Here is a 16,810-nt window from a genome sequence, read left to right as displayed (position 1 = left end):
GGAGCATGTTTGGTGCTAGTTTTGTTCAGAAGACCTCAGAGAAGATTCGGGTTCTCAAGCTGAACATGAAGGAGGCTCAGGATAGGCAGAGGAGTTATGCCGATAGGAGGAGGAGAGATCTTGAGTTTCAGGTAGGAGACAGAGTGTACCTCAAGATGGCCATGTTGCAGGGTCCGAACAGGTCATTGTCAGAGACTAATTTGAGTCTGAGGTATATGGGTCCATTCAGAGTGATTGAGCGGATTGGACCAGTGGCATATAGATTGGAGTTACCTAAGGTGATGCGTGCATTCCATAAGGTTTTCCATGTGTGTATGTTCCGGAAGTGTCTCCGTGAGGGTGAGCAGGTGTTGGCTAAGATTCCTGAGGATCTTCAGCCTAACATGACTTTGGAGGCGAGACCAGTGAGGGTTCTCGAGAGGAGGATCAAGGAACTTCGGAAGAAGAAGATTCCTTTGATGAGAGTCCTGTGGGACTGTGATGGTGTTGAGGAGCAGACTTGGGAACCTGAGGCAAAGATGAAGGCAAGGTTCAAGAAGTGGTATGAGAAGCAAGCCGCGACTTGAGCTTGTTTAGCCTGGTTCCATCTGTAATCCGTGGCTGGAGCGGGAATGGAGTATTCCAGCCCATCTCTCTTGTTACTCGGTCGCTTGGGGTGGTTGGTTGTGCGACTTAGTAACAAGATAAGGTGGTGCTCGGGGTACAAAGTTTCCGTGAGGCGGGGTTTTGGAGGAAACTTTCCTGAAATAGAAGTTTCCAAAAGTGGAAAGTTTCCAAAAATGGAAAATGTTAAATATGGAAAGTTTTACGGGAGTTAGAATTTGTCCATTTTAGCGGTGGAGAGCCTTGGAGGGGCTTCTGTGTGGCCTTAGTGGCGGACTTTTGAGTCAGTGTGCCAGTGTGTGGCGGTCTTTTTAGACATTGTGTGGTCTTTGTGACGGGCTTTTTAGCCAGAGTGTCTTTGTGACGGTCCTCTTTAGGATATTTATTTGGCCTTGGTGGCGGTCCTCTTTAGGACATTTGTCTGGCCTTTGTGGCGGGCTGTTTAGCCAGAGTGTCTTTGTGACGGTCCTTCGGGACAGATGGTCTTTGTGACGGTTCTTCGGGACAGATGGTCTTGGTGACGGGCTTTTTAGCCAGAGTGTCTTTGTGATGGTCCTCTTTAGGACATTTGTTTGGCCTTGGTGGCGGTCCTCTTTAGGACATTTGTTTGGCCTTGGTGGCGGTCCTCTTTAGGACATTTTGTTTGGCCTTGGTGGCGGTCCTCTTTAGGACATTTTGTTTGGCCTTTGTGGCGGCCCTTGTGGCATGTATATGATCCTTGTGTGGTCATGAGGTATTCCAGTGAGGGGATATGTGGTTGGTAGGACATTGAGATGTTTTACGCGAGCCACGGGAAGGAAACCTGGATCGGGATAGGACTCAGACGTGTTCAGAATTGTTTGTTCGCGGCTATTGGAGGACTTAGGTTATCCTAGTACTGCCATATTCAGAGACTTTGTGGCTTGAGAGTATGGTTGGTATATCGACTTCGGATGACGGTCCGGAGGCGTGCTATAGGGTGATGACCCGAGAGACGAGTTGGATTTTTCCTTATATATTATGGCATGCGGGTTTAGGCCCGATGAGGAGCTAACATTTGGCATGCAGACTTAGGTCTGATGAGGAGCCAATAAGAAGGTTTAGGCCTATGAGAAAAAGGAAAGTCCAAAAGTTGAGAGCAAATGACGCCTGGAGCGTGAGTCTATCACCTAGAGGTGACCTTCCGTAGATTGGTCGGAGGAGTGCGGACCGTGGAGACGGCTGCACGGGAGTCCTTGGCTGATGGTTGTTCGAGATTCAAAGACGAATCTAGTTTGGTGGGGGAGAATTGTAACATCCGTGAACCGGAATCCCGTTTTGGGATGTGCATCGATCGATGCAGTAGGAGCATCGGTCGATGCTGGCTCAATTTTGTGCGTTTTGACTTAAGTCAAACGCTGCGTTTTGGGCAAAAGGGAAAAGAAAACCCTTGAATCGTTCTTTTGTCTCATTAGTCGTGGGTAGCCGATTTTGAGAGAAAGAAAAGAGAGAAACCTGTTCTTGAGCGTTCTTGGTGATTTCTGGAGATTTGTGGCATTTCTTGGTGAGATTTGTAGCTGGGATCGTTGTAGGAGCTTCCTAGTTGCTTGTTCTTGGTTGTTTGAGGTTCAGATTCTTCTGTGGCAAAGGTAAGTGCATGACCATGGCTTATCTAAGCTAGAGGATTCTTTAATCTGCTTGTTGTGTGATGTTAGGCTTGTTAGATCGTTGCTATGGACGTTAGGAAGCTTTCTTGTGGCTTGGGATCGAGTTTTGTGGTTGTAGGAACGAAGGTCCGGCGAGAAGCTTCAGGGAAAACACGGTGCTCGACGTTGCGTCGATCGATGCATAACTTGCGTCGGTCGATGCAAGTGCGAGGACGGCGCGTAAAACTCTAGGGTTTTCGCGTTACGTCGAGCATGCGTCGGTCGATGCGGATTGGGTACCGGTCGATGCAAGTTACACTTGCATCGATCGATGCAGCTTCTGTGTCGATCGATGCTTCCCTATTTGGCATCGGTCGATGCTTGTTGGCGTCGGTCGATGTTGAGTCCTGGTTTGTTATTGTCGTTTGTTGATTGTTGTGTGTTGGTTATTGATACTCTATTGCTTTTGTGTATAGCCCAGTAGATGGGAGGATTGGCTTACTGAGTGTTTATAAAATACTCATGCATTGCAATATGTGTTTGTGGTGCAGGTAAAGACAAAGTGTGATTGTGGAATCAAGGCAATGAAGAGGAGGATGTTCTAGTGGTTCACTTGGTTGTCTAGCTTCTGTTAGGTTGCTAGAGTTGAGTCCTAGAACATTGTTTAGGATTGCTGGTTATTTGATTTATGTTGTTGGATTATTAGTTAATGATTGCATTTTATACTGGATACTAATATATTGGTTATTATACTTATTAGATATTATTTATTGGTTATTGGTATTGTTATTCCGCTGTTGGTTGTGATTGTGGTTAGGAGGCTAGTGGGTATGGGACCGCTAGTTATAGTTTATTTATTATATTATATTTATTATTTATTATTTATAAAAAAAAAGGTCGGTCGTTTCACGAGGGTTGTGCGTAAACCCGTGCATCTTTCGGAACTCATGGAAACTTGTCCACAAGAAAAGAGCAAAGGATTGATAAAAAAAAAAATGATACCCTAGAAAATTAGGGAGAAATCAATCCTCTGGAAGTGAGAAAAGAGAGAGGAAAGGGAGCATATGAAGGAGGTCTTGGGCGATAAGAGGTTGAAGGAGTTAAAAGTTCAATGATCGATATTCCATCGGCGAGACTACACTTTTTACTAATCTGATGTAGAGAGACAACAATGGGAATGCTGAAGGTTCTTTAAGGTTGTGGAGTTCAGAGTAGGGAGTGTTGATTCTTATCACGGGCAGAGTACAAAAAGTAGTTTTTAATTTGATTTGATGAAGAGTGCAAAGAAGAGGTTCCCAAGAATATCTGAGTTTCCACTTTCAAACCTTTTCTCTGTTCCTAAGTTTTTGTCTGTTTTTGCTTGAGGACAAGCAAAGATTTAAGTCCGGAAGAATTGATGTATCTGTATTTTATAGGATTTTAACTATAGTTTTTATACTTGTTTTGAGTCTTTTATAAAGTCTAAGTGTGCTTTTAGAGTCTTTTTGGTCTTTTGAGAGTTTGTACAGGTTCTAGGTTACTTTGGAAGGAAACTGAGTGTTTTGGGGATGAAAACATGCATCTTGAGCCAATTTGGTGAAGACTGATCGAACTAGCAAGCAGATGGAGAAAACATAGAAAAAGCATCTAGGATCGGCTGATCCGCATTCGGGATCGACCAGTCCCGTACCCGAAGCAAGTTTTCCTTTTTCGTTTTAAACCGACTTTTAGGGTTTTATTTTGATATTTAAGTTAGAGGCTCGGCCTCCAGAGACATAAACTTTATTTTTCTGAGAATATTTTGTATTGAGAGCTGAAGGGAGAAGATCTCTAATTCTTCTTGACACTTTGGAGAAGATTTCTAAACCCTATTTTCTATTTTTTGGTAATTCAATTATGTTATCTTCATCATTGATTTGTTGTTTCTGTTTCTCTATGGCTGAGTAGTTTTACTGTTGGGTTTCGGGTTTCAAAAGGGGTTTTATGATTCTCTAATTTAGATTGTTAGATTTGGGATTGATTTATTGAGTTCTTCATCTATTGTTGTTCTTATTGCTTAAACTAGATTAGCTACCTAGTTTATTATCATAGGCTTAATTCATCTAGGCATCAAAAGTGTTGTTGAATTGCTTGAAAGAACTTAGGTGAGCAAGGTGATCCTTAGCCAACGACAGTTAAAGTTGAGGCACCTTGTGAACATAATCAAACTTGAACTTACTGCTTGCTAGGATTGTTAGATTCAAACGACAGTTTAGAGTTTTATCAATTCCTTGCATAGATAACTAATGCTGCGACAGTAGGTTAATTTTACATTCGAGATTTGAGTTCTAGAACGGTATATAATGCTATCCCAATCCATCATCTAATTTCGTGGTCATGTCCCCTAACTGATTCCATGCGCCCAATATTTCCTTTTTGATTTAGAAACAACTTATTTACTTTCCGTTTTTAATTATTACTTGCTTCACAAACTTCCTCTTTTGTCTTAGCTATATTTGATCTTCATAGTTTCATAGTGCAATTGTTTGGTCTCTGTGAATTTGATCCTGAAGTGTTACAACGACACCACTGGATCGTGGTTGAGTGTGCTTTGGGTTATAAATTGACCTTTTGATCACACACCGATATATAATTTCGTTTAATTGCAACTTTTAGATTAGTTTAATAATTTTCTATGTGTTATGAATATAGAGTTTAGGGATAAAGCTCTTGTTATTTATATTGATTAATCCCGAGGTTACATGCATATATATAGTAGAGTACAAAGCTAAAGCCTAAACCGAGCTTCTTGAAAGTTGTTGTCGGTAGCGATTTGGTGAAGAGATCGGCTGAGTTGTCGCATGACTGAACTTGCACCACTTGAACTTCTCCGGTCTTTTGTAGTTCATGTGTAAAGAAGAATTTTGGTAATATGTGCTTCGTCCGATCTCCCTTGATATAACCTTCCTTGAGCTGTGCGATGCAGGCTGTATTGTCCTCATAAATTATGGTTGCTTCTTTGCTGTCTTCCAATCCACTGTCTGTCCGAATATGCTGAGTCATGGACCGCAACCAAACACACTCACGGCTGGCCTCATGTATTGCTAGTATCTCTGCGTGATTTGATGATGTGGCTACAAGGGTTTGCTTCATAGAACGCCAAGAGATTGCTGTACCACCGTGTTTGAACACATAGCCTGTCTGTGATTTACCATTGTGTGGATCGGATAGATAACCTGCATCAGCAAAACCAACTAAATCATCTTTGTTATAGTTAGTGTAATATAGACCAAAGTCTGCCGTACCCTGTAGGTATCGCAGAACGTGTTTAATACCATTCCAGTGCCTTATGGTCGGACAAGAACTATATCTTGTCAGGAGGTTCACGGCAAAACATATGTCTGGTCTAGTGTGGCTAGCCAAGAACATTAACGGTCCTATAACACTGAGGTAAGGCACTTCAGGTCCGACAACTTCTTCATCGGCCTTCTTGGGAGCAAATGGATCTTTATCTACATATGTGCTTCTCACAACCAGGGGGCTAGTCAATGGGTGAGCTTGCTCCATGTTAAACCTCTTGAGTACCTTTTCTGTATATGCCTTTTGATGCACAAGGATACCATTGTTTCTGTACTCAAGCTGCAATCCCAAACAGAATTTTGTCTTGCCTAGGTCTTTCATCTCAAATTCTTTCTTGAGGTATTCTACAATTTGTGCGATTTCCCCAGAGGTTCCAAGGATGTTCAAATCATCCACATAGACTGCTATTATCACAAATCCTTTGTTTGCAAACTTCTTTATAAATATACATGGACTGATGGGGTCATTCCTATAGCCTTTCTTTGCCAAAAATTCGCTAAGTCTATTATACCACATTCGACCACTCTATTTCAGTCCATAAAGCGATTTGTCTAGCCTTATGCAGTACTGTTCTCGAGAACCACTCTTATCTTTGAGTTTTATTCCCTCTGGTAATCTCATATAGATTTCATTATCCAGTGGACCATATAAGTAAGCAGTTACAACATCCATTAACCGCAAATCCAGTTTTTCTCTTACAGCCAGACTTATTAGATATCTAAAAGTCGTTGCATCCATCACAGGGGAGTATGTCTTTACATAATCTATTCCTGGTATTTGAGAGAATCCTTGTGCTACAAGCCGTGCTTTATATCTCACGATTTCATTCTTTTCATTTCTCTTTCTTACAAAGACCCACTTATGTCCAACTGGTTTAATTTCAGGTGTTATACTTAAGATCGGACCAAACACACTTCTCTTCTTCAAAGAGTTTAACTCCACATCAATAGCTTCTTGCCATTTAGGCCATTCTTTGCTTTGAGTGCACTCTAATATGGATGTGGGTTCTAGATCCTCATTTATCTCAAGTGCTACCTTGTATGCGAATATATCATCAATGTCGACATCTTTTATGTTCCATTTAATTCCAGACATGATATAATTCATTGAAATCTCATTATTATCAATATTCTCAGGACCTAGAGGTTCAGCGTCCTGAACCCCATCCGGCTCCTTATCATTTGCCGTGGCCATGTCTGTACTTTCGGTAATTCCCTGAACCTCGGTCTGTTTTGCACCCTTAGACTTTCGAGGATTTTTGTCTTTGGAACCTAATGGTCTACCTCGTTTCAAACGGGTTTTATACTCTGTAGCAACTTGAATATTGTGTTCCTTCTGAACATCAATTCGTACTGGTGCATTGCAAGCTGGTATGTACGATTTTGTTACTCTCTTTGGGTCAGCAAAGGAATCTGGTAATTGATTAGCTAGCTGCTGTAAATGTATAATCTTTTGAACCTCTGCATCACATGCTAGAGTTCGAGGATCTTGCCAATTTAAGGATGTTTGATTCCATGTTAATTCCTTGACCAGCTTGCTAGTCTCACCACCTAACATAGGGAATTCGGACTCAATGAATTGACAGTCCGCGTATCTGGCCTTAAATAAATCTCCTGTTAATGGCTCGAGATACTTTATAATGGTGGGTGACTCATATCCAACATATATTCCCATCCTCCTCTGAGGTCCCATCTTAGTTCTCTGTGGTGGAGCAATAGGTACATAAACGGCACAACCGAATGTTTTGAGATGGGAAATGTCTGGCTCTTGACCCGTTAATAGTTGGGATGGTGAATATTTGTGTTCACTAGATGGCCTGATGCGTATGAGTTCTGCCGCATGTAATACTGCGTGTCCCCAAGCCGACACAGGGAGCTTCGATCTCATTAACAATGGTCGAGCTATCATTTGTATTCGTTTATTAAAGGACTCAGCTAGTCCGTTTTGTGTATGGACATGTGCCACAGGATGTTCCACACTCACCCCCATGGACATACAGTAATCATTAAACGCTTGGGATGTGAATTCACCAGCATTATCTAGACGTATAGTCTTAAGTGGAAAGTCTGGAAAGTGTGCTCTTAGCCTTATAATCTGAGCCAACATCTTAGCAAATGCTAGATTTCTTGTGGATAACAAGCAAACATGCGACCATCTGGTTGATGCATCTATCATCACCATAAAATATCTAAACGTCCCACTAAATGGGTGTATTGGTCCACATATATCACCTTGTATCCTTTCCAGAAAGTTTAAAGTCTCTCTTGTGACTTTTACTGGTGAAGGCCTTATAACAAGTTTCCTTTGTGCACATGCTACACACGTGAGATGTTTAGGGATAACTTTCCTTTCACTTAGGTTATGCCCATTCGAACTCTTAATCAGTTTACGCATCATGTTCGAACCCGGGTGGCCTAGCCGGTCATGCCATAGAGTGAACTGTTCATTGAACATTCTTTGCTTATCCAAGTTAGCCTCTATCATATTAATCTTAGCATGGTATAAACCAGTGGCTAGTGCAGGTATAGTCTCTAGGACCTTCTTTTGTCCTTTTACATTTTCTGTAATGTATAGGAACTCTCTAGTTCCTTCACCCTTGGTTTCCACATGATAACCATTTAATCTTATATCTTTAAAGCTCAATAAGTTTCTCTTAGAGCTGGGTGAATATAAGGCATCACTCAATTCAATATGTGTGCCATTAGCCAACAGAATGTGAGCCTGGCCGTAGCCCTCTATCAAGTTAGCTATACCCGCAATTGTACTAACATTGGCATTTTTCATGGTGAGGTTTATAAAATATCTTTTATCTCTTAAAATAGTGTGGCTGGATCCACTGTCCACCACTAGTTCACTCATATCCTCAGCCATTTCTATATAAAACAACATTTGTGTTTTAATTTAATAAGGCAAATAATTTATAAAATAAATCCTTGAATTTAAACCAAATCAATTATCCAATACATAGAAATAAATCAAAACATGAAAGCATAGTTTTAAACCAAAATAAAACCGAAAATTCATTCATCCTCTTTAAGGAGATCGGAAGTCTCTAGGGAGTCATCATTCTCATCATCGAGATGCACCAATAAGTTGGCTTATGGGTTTTTCTTCAAACTTTCTTGATATGCATCAATTAGATGTTTGGGAGTTCTGCAGTTTCTCATCCAGTGGTTTGACATACCACATCGGTGACAAACCGATTTTGCCTTAGTTTGTGGCTTGGAAATACCACGACCTCTACCACCACGTCCGCAGCTGGCTTGGCCTCCTCGACCACCACGTCCTCTGCCACCACGGCCACGGCCGTAGTGTCTCTCTCTGTGGACGTAGTTGGTCTCTTTAGGCTCTTTAGGCTCCTTAGGCTCTGCAGGACTTTTCTTTCCCAAATCAACTTTGTGTCCTTCTGGTAATGGGGCTGTACCAGGAGGTCTCATAGCACTATTCATCAGCAATAGTTCATTGTTCTGCTCAGCTAGCAGTAACACCTCATTGAGTTCCCCATACTCGGCATACTTTGTTTGCCGGTATTGTTGCTGAAGAACCATATTGTTAGGACTAAAAGTAGACAAAGTCTTATCTATTAGCTCCTTTTCTGTTACCACAGTACCACACAGCCTAAGGACTGAGACAATCCTAAAAAGCTCAGAATTATAATCATCCAAGGTTTTGAAATCCTGGATCCTTAGGTGTTTCCAATCGTACTCGGCCTTTGGAAGGAGCACCGTCTTTTGGTGCCCTTATCTGCGTTTAAGCGTTGTCCAAAGGTCGAGAGGATCCTCTATGATTAGGTACTGGTTTTTGAGACTCTCAGCAATGTGATGATGCATATGCTGGATACACTTATTCTTTTGCTTGTCCGAGCTCTTATTACCCTCTTCTATGCATTTGAACAAGTCTTTTGACTTCAGGTTGATCTTGGTGTTCATTGCCCATAGCAAATAGTTGTCACCAGAAGCATTCAAGACTGGATAGTCTAAGTGCTTAAGACTTGCCATCTGCGCACAACAGAAATAAACATCCGAATATTAGCATGCGATATTTAAGATCGAACCATGCACTCAATCAATAGGACATGCGGTATTTGAGACCGAACCATGCCTTAGGCCATGCGATATTTAAGATCGAACCATGCCTTGCCACATTTGGTTTATGGTTTAAATTCATGCATGCAACAAAAGCAAATAGTCTAAGCATGCAACAATTTTAGATAGGATTTCCTTTTTCTTAAGTTTCCTATTTAGTCTAGGATTTAATCTTTTAATACTTTGGATAATTGCTAAATTAATTTAGGAACTTATCCTAATGTTTTAATTCCAAAAATATATGCTTTTAATCATTATGGAATTTTAACAAAATTTTTCTCTTGATCAGATTCAATCCTAGATCACAAAACTAATTCATGCAGCCGATTAAACATTCTTATGCGAATTCGATTTCTTATATGAAGCATGAACAATCCAAGTTTTAAATCTCCTAGAACAGTTAGATCAAATCCTATCTTATGATCCTAACAATTTAATTCTAGATTCTTATGCAACACAAACAATCAAGCAATCATAGACAATTTAATCAACCAATTCGGATTTTTAAGTTTGATGTAATATAGTGCAATTTCTCAAACAATCTAACAACCTAAACAACTGATTTTAAGTTTTAGGATTTAAAGGATTTAAGTTTTGTTAGATTGTATACTTGGATGTCTTAAGGGTCCGATATTTTAAAGGTTCAATTCGGTCATAGGGTTTTGAGAGGGTTCGATATTGTTTACCTTAACACCACAAGGATTCTGACCAGATATGATCTGGGAGCTAAAGACCTCAGATATCTCACAAACCTAGATCCTCGAACAACTTCCACGAACCACGAACTGCTTCCCGCGAACTCGAACTGCTTCCCGCGAACACGAACTGCTTCCTGCGAACAGCTCCTTGCGCGCGAACTCACCCCCGAACCAAGTAACCACAAACCTCGATAAGGTTTTGAGAAGATCTCGATCACGAGCTAAGGATGCTCGTGTATCAATAGAAAGAACTTCGAGACCAAGAGAAGATCTCGAAGGAGATGAAGAACAAGAGGCGGTTTAGGGTTTTAGGGAAGAAGAGAGAATCGGCGGCTGCCTTTAGGGTTTTAGGGTTTGAGGCTATCGTGCTGATAACGTGTTATGAATATAGAGTTTAGGGATAAAGCTCTTGTTATTCTTATTGATTAATCCCGAGGTTACATGCATATATATAGTAGAGTACAAAGCTAAAGCTTAAACCGACATAATAGAGTAATGGCCGAGTAAGGCTTCGGCTCATGGGCCGAATGTGTGTGGACTGAGTATGGCCGATGGACCGAGACTCCATGGATAATATACGGGCCGGTCTATTGAGTCAACTAAGTATTTCACAACACTATGCAAATTTTAGATTAGTTTAATACTTTTTATTATGCAGTTTTGTTTATGATTACTTAAACTTTTTTAAGTTTTTTAAAGTAGATGTTTCTTAATCTACATTCTTTTGTTTAAAAAATTTATATTTTGAAACGCAGGAAGTATTAAAAAAAAGTTCACTTGATTATGATGATTGGTGGTGATATTAAATTCTTTTAGAAAAATAATATTTGAATTAATGAATAAGCTAAATTCTAATTACAAGATAGCAAAACCTAATTAAATAAAGTAATGCAAAGAAGAAAAAAGAAAAAGGAATATGTTGTTTCAGTGTTTAACAACGAACCTTCACTCGCTATTACAAAAGGAAATTAAAGTGTAATAATAAAAGACAAGACTAGAATGCTAAGATCAATGCCAACAAGCTGAAGCCGATCCAAGAAGCCGACTTTGAGGCACCACTTTGAAGAGGTGATGGAGCCATCTGATGCTGATACTGTGGAGCGTTGGCTGGTGAAAGAGACGAGGAAGAGCTTGGTGATCGGACAGGTGCAGGAACCGGAGCAGCGACGTGACCCAACGAGGCTGGCAAGACATGGATCTGAAGCTTCTGCCCTGACTTGCAGTGACCAGGAACTCCGCATATGAACTGTTGGACTCCCGGTTTGGTTAGAATGATTGAGTCGGACCCAGTATTGTATGTCACAAGTGGTTTAGACGATTCACACAGCTGAAAATCATTGTGAGTGACTTCAGTGACGTCGTGAAAATTGTGTTGTATGAGAAGACCAAAGAGTCTCCGACTTGAAAAGTTCTTGATGAAGCCCAAGCCTCGTAATCAACATCTATCATCGTCCATCCCTTCGAGTCTCCGACCTTGTGAACGGTTGTTCCTCCAATGGCAACTCCAAAAAGAGTTGCAAGAATCAACAAAAAGGTAAAAATCACGTTCTTCTTAGTCAAAGCCATGAACATGTTTTTGGTTCTTAACTTGGGAATGAGAGAAACAAGTCTGAGAGAGATGATTAATGAAAGTAATGAATTTGTTTGGTGAGAAGTTGAGAAGGAGGATACAAATGTATAACTGAAGAAAACATTTAAATAAAAAATGGATACGACAAAACAAAAGAAACATCTTTCGCAAATAGTGAAATACTGTACCCCTAAAATTATTTAGTAAACGAATCATGATATAGCTATCAAGTGTCCTATTTAGAAAGTGTTTGTGCATGTGCCTGCCGATTTATAAATCTTAATTTCTTCATCTAGGGGTTTCTTAGTATATATTAGTAATAAAACTTGACTTTATATGAAATATAGTACGAAATCTAGCTAATAATTCTCGATTTTATAGTTTCATACCACAAAAAAACGTTTGATAGAATCTCCGAAAGAATTTAGATGAAGAACAATTTGTGAATTAGCTAGTCAAATCTGTGAATTCAATGCTTGTTTTAACTTATTTACTTAATTCAATCTGTGAACAATTTGTGAATTAGCTAGTCAATGCTTGATTTAACCCGCGGTACACTGCGGAACAATATTTTTAATTTTAAAAATTTTAAATTTATATTGTATTTATTTATTATTTTATTATTGTTTTATTAATTTTAAAAATATAAAATTTTACAGGTATTCAAAGTATATGATTTTTGTAGTGTTTTCAAGGTTTTAACCCGTGTAGTATATGTATAGTTTATCTCCTTGTACACATCTAAAAGTGTTTTTAAAAAAAACAACTCCACTTAACTCCCTATATGAGATTAATGACAACCCGTCTCACCAAAATCAAAATAAGTTTTTGCATAAAAGAAATAATCAAAATAAGTTTTTTTTATCAAGTTTAATTATGTTAATTTTTTTACCAAATTAGCATATTTTTATTTTTTATAATTTTTCTATGTCAATATATATAGTTTATGATATTTAATAGAATTTTAATTTTTTAGTAATTTCTCAAAAAATAAAAAAAAAATAAACCAAATTATATGGAGGGTTTTCAACATATTTAATGTGACATTTTATAATTGGATTTTCGGTTTAGAAAATTTATTAATGTTAATATAATTATGGAGATTGTAAACTTTTGTTATGAAAATCTGTTGTATATCATTTAAATTTGAGAGATTCTATAGCATCCATAAAAATAGTTTTTGAGATTTAATGGATTAAAACTTTAATGGGTAGAGTTGTTTTTGGAAAAATAAGAATATGTAGATGTTGTTAAGATTTTATGGCAATAAATGTAACAAATGTTACATTTAAGGATCTCCCTGATCAGGATCTCTAGAGAGCTCAATGTAAGGGCAGATTGTCTAGCCCGTTCTTCAAGATTGCTTTCCTCTGAAATTTCCTTTGTAAACTCTTTTCCTCCGGTTTGGGCAACCAATCTTGGAGTTATTTTTTAATTTGATTAATGTTTGGTTGAAAAAAAAAAAAATGTAACAAATGTTAGTCAATTTAAGAAAGTTTAGTATCTGAGTTTCTCTGCAATGTTAGTTATGGAATTGTTTTAACGGTTAATGTTGTAAAAAACAAATTAAATAAGTAAAACTTAAAAGACATAAAACAAAATGTACTTCAAAAATGTTAATATAGATTTATATAGCTAAAATTATAAAAAAATATTTAAATATATTGTATGTAAAAATATATGAGTTAATATGATTCGTTTATGGAGTATATGCTTTATCTTTCTAAAGCTTATATGTGATATCTTTTTATTTCCATAAAAAAAATTTAGTAATTATTGCGAAAATACAGAATTTTTTTTTTTGTGTGATATTTATGAAGATTGTCTTTTAATTAAATGCTAAACTATACTCCTACAAGACCTTGAAAATTTACTAATTAATTTACATTTCCGATGTCTCATACTATATACTAATGGACTCTAATTCAACAGGCCAATTTTTTGCCTGTCAAAATATAAGAAACTAGATAATAACCCGCGTTGGTAGCTTGGAGAATTTTTTTTTATTTTGTTATTTGTTAATATTATGTTTATGTTGTATCATTCATTTACATGTTATATAATATAGTACTATATGGTGAATTTTGATTCATATTAAACTACTAATAGGTAGGCCTGGAAACTACTACCGATACCCGTATTGGACCCGTTTTTCGGTTTGTATCCGTCCCAAAAAAAGGTACCCGCAGCTTTAGGATCGAGTGAAGGGTAGAATAATTATATTATCAATGAATAATGATCGAGTATCGGTATTAATTTAATTTTTGAGCGTCTCGTTATCCGTCTCATTACCTGTTTTATTACCCGACTCATAAATACACATTAATATTTTATAGAATAATGTTACCAGCGTGAGGAAATATTTATGTATATTTGGATTTGTTTGTTACAAAATAATAGTAGAAAATTTATTAATTCTATACATTTTATAAAATCATATATTTAATTTACTTAAGGTCATACTCTGATTTCGACCCGTAGTTGGTACTACTATTTTGGTTTGGTGCAATATCAAATTCGTTAATTATACATTCAGTAAAGCCAAAAAAATCCAACAAAACATGTATTGACCCGTGATTTGGTATTACAAATTGATGTGATCGTGTTTAGAGATCTTAATATACCAAATTTACAAATTGAAGTTATTGGTATAACATGTTGTATATTAATTTTCTAGGTGAAAATTATAATTAGGTTATGTATATTATCAATATTATACACTTAGTATTGTTTATATAGTGAATATTGTGTATAAACAATTAAGTTTTAGCCAATTAAATAGTTTGTTATTATTTCCTAAGATTTATTAAACAATAAATAGAGTTTTATTATTTTGTAAACAAATCTAAACTTTTCTTTTGTTAGTTATTAGAATAATTAAAATATAATAGCATTTTTGTAATATGTCACATTAGAATTGGTTAAATTTTTAACAACATAGCTTAAATAAGTATATAGATATATTTTAAAAATACAAACAATGTTTTATCCTAATTTTAATATATATTTGTTATTATTAAATGATTTAGATATGTAAATATTTAATCTTAGTTTTATAAATAAATTTAAGTTTTATAATTTTCTAAATAGTTTGTTATTGTTTCCTAAGATTTCTGAAACAATAAATAGAATCTGTTTAATTATTTTATTAAATAATTTTGAAATTATTTTATTAATGATTTCTTGTAATCTAATAAATTAATAATTACTATTTTTTTGGATAATTATTTTCAGGATAAATTAATAATAACTAATTAATTTTACGTTTCCGATGTCCCATACTATGGAATCCAATTCAACAGGCTAATTTTTCGGCTGCTAAAATATAAGAAATTAAGAAGTACGTATTTGTGAGAGCATAAGAAGAAAAAGAAATATATTACATTAGTTCTGTTGGAGTAAACAAAAACACTAGAGAAGAAAAAAAAACCTACAACTCAATCAAAACGTAAGAAGTACAACCAAAAGAATCATATATATAAAAGTAAGGTTTCACTTTCTCCTTATTGGTCTACTTGGCATGCAATGCAATTTTAACAAAAGATTTACATTAAAACACAAATTTAGAAACAATTAATTTCACATTTACCTCACATAATATAAAACTGAAATCAGATAAATTCTCCCTATAAATTATGCATTAACTTTATTTCTCCACTAAGTTGTATTAATTAATTGTATTAAAACAAAACAATAAATTAGAATTGTAACTCTCATTTTTCTAAATGTAAATTTTCATCATTTCTCTTCCTATAAATACTTATTATCTTATTCTCTTAGTTTATCACTCTTTCATTCTCTCATCTTCTTCCACTACTCTCAAATTTCTTTTTTTATTTTTTTTATTTTATTATTATTGTTGTTGTATGGGTTATAAAAAATTCAAATATCATTGTAAAAGCTTAGTTTTAGAGTTTGTATGATATATATATCTTATATATATTTTATAATCTTTTAAAAGGTTTATCTCCATTTTCCATTTTATATTAACATCTTATAAGTCATTATTTTCATACTTTCTTACAATATTCACCACACAATAAGATCATGAAGTTGGAATGATCCATATCTAATTATCTATTATGTCTATGGTTATCTCACATATTCATGTATCATTTTAATAATTTATAAAGATCAATATAATTTTTCTAAGTATCTATTTTGTTTTGTAAAGTCTATCAACTCTATTTATAAAGACTATTTTGTTTTGTGTTCCAATTGATAAATCTGCAAAGATCAATATAATATATATATTTTTAATGATTTGAAGTTTTTGAAAACAAAAAGAACATAATTAAAAAATTGGTTTTTGTGTGTTTAATCAAAATAAAAAATGATCCAAAAAAGAAATCATATTCAGCTGGAACTTAAATATAAAAATAAATTATGATTTTAAAAATACCATTTAACTAAATTCTGTAAAGATGAAACCATTAGTATGAAATCTAGCACTATAAATTAAATTGATGAGTGAAAAACAAAAAAAAACCAAAAAAAGTTATCCGTGGGGTTTTAAAAATTATTGAGATTGAAGAATTCATATAATTTTATAAGAAAACTAATTTAGTTTGTCACTTCAAAAGTAATATTTGTTTATTTTGAAATATTATGTGTAGGTGTTGAGTTTATATCAACAAACAACCAAATCATGTGAATTTTGATTTGGCCACTTGGTATTTCTTTTATTTTAGGTTGTAAAAAATTAAAATATTTATTTATAATTAAAGGCATGTAACTCCATTTAACTCAAATATAACTCCTATCCAATAATTGTACATTAATTCATTCCTTCTACTAACTTCTTTATCTTTCAAGAGAAAATATTTTTGGTTAAATTTAAATATTTTTTAATTATTTTAGTTGGCTAAACTTATTGGGGGCATTCTCAAAAATGCCCCTTTTTCCATATCTCTTTTTAAAAATACCCCTTCA

At 35.8% G+C, this 16,810-nt stretch overlaps 1 protein-coding gene and 1 pseudogene across 1 annotated transcript; both read right to left on the bottom strand.

Annotated features, from left to right (window-relative positions):
• Window positions 1-8,623: 8,623 nt before the first annotated feature.
• LOC147943546 (uncharacterized) lies at window positions 8,624-9,523 on the bottom strand. The gene is made up of 2 exons (XM_087512269.1): window positions 9,321-9,523; window positions 8,624-9,161 (listed from the first exon to the last, which is right to left on the bottom strand). The coding sequence occupies exons 1-2, from the start codon at window positions 9,521-9,523 to the stop codon at window positions 8,624-8,626; spliced, it is 741 nt and encodes a 246-aa protein (XP_087368395.1).
• A 1,779-nt stretch (window positions 9,524-11,302) lies between these two features.
• Window positions 11,303-11,927, bottom strand: LOC104789124 (mavicyanin pseudogene; annotated as a pseudogene).
• Window positions 11,928-16,810: the final 4,883 nt, after the last annotated feature.

This window comes from Camelina sativa, chromosome 5 (genome assembly GCF_030686135.1).
Source record: "Camelina sativa cultivar CO46 ecotype springtype chromosome 5, ASM3068613v1".
NCBI classification, from domain to species: Eukaryota; Viridiplantae; Streptophyta; class Magnoliopsida; order Brassicales; family Brassicaceae; genus Camelina; species Camelina sativa.
The sequence above is the reverse complement of the archived record's forward strand: the minus strand, read 5'-3'. Positions and strand labels throughout refer to the sequence as shown.

What these genes read in the sequence shown, in the direction of transcription:
- LOC147943546 (XM_087512269.1), bottom strand. Translation starts at nt 9,523, where the DNA reads ATGGCAAGTCTTAAGCACTTAGACTATCCAGTCTTGAATGCTTCTGGT. An exon ending in GCTGAGAGTCTCAAAAACCA is followed by an intron (nt 9,162 to 9,320) that starts GTACCTAATCAT and finishes TGAGCTTTTTAG; the next exon opens with GATTGTCTCAGTCCTTAGGC.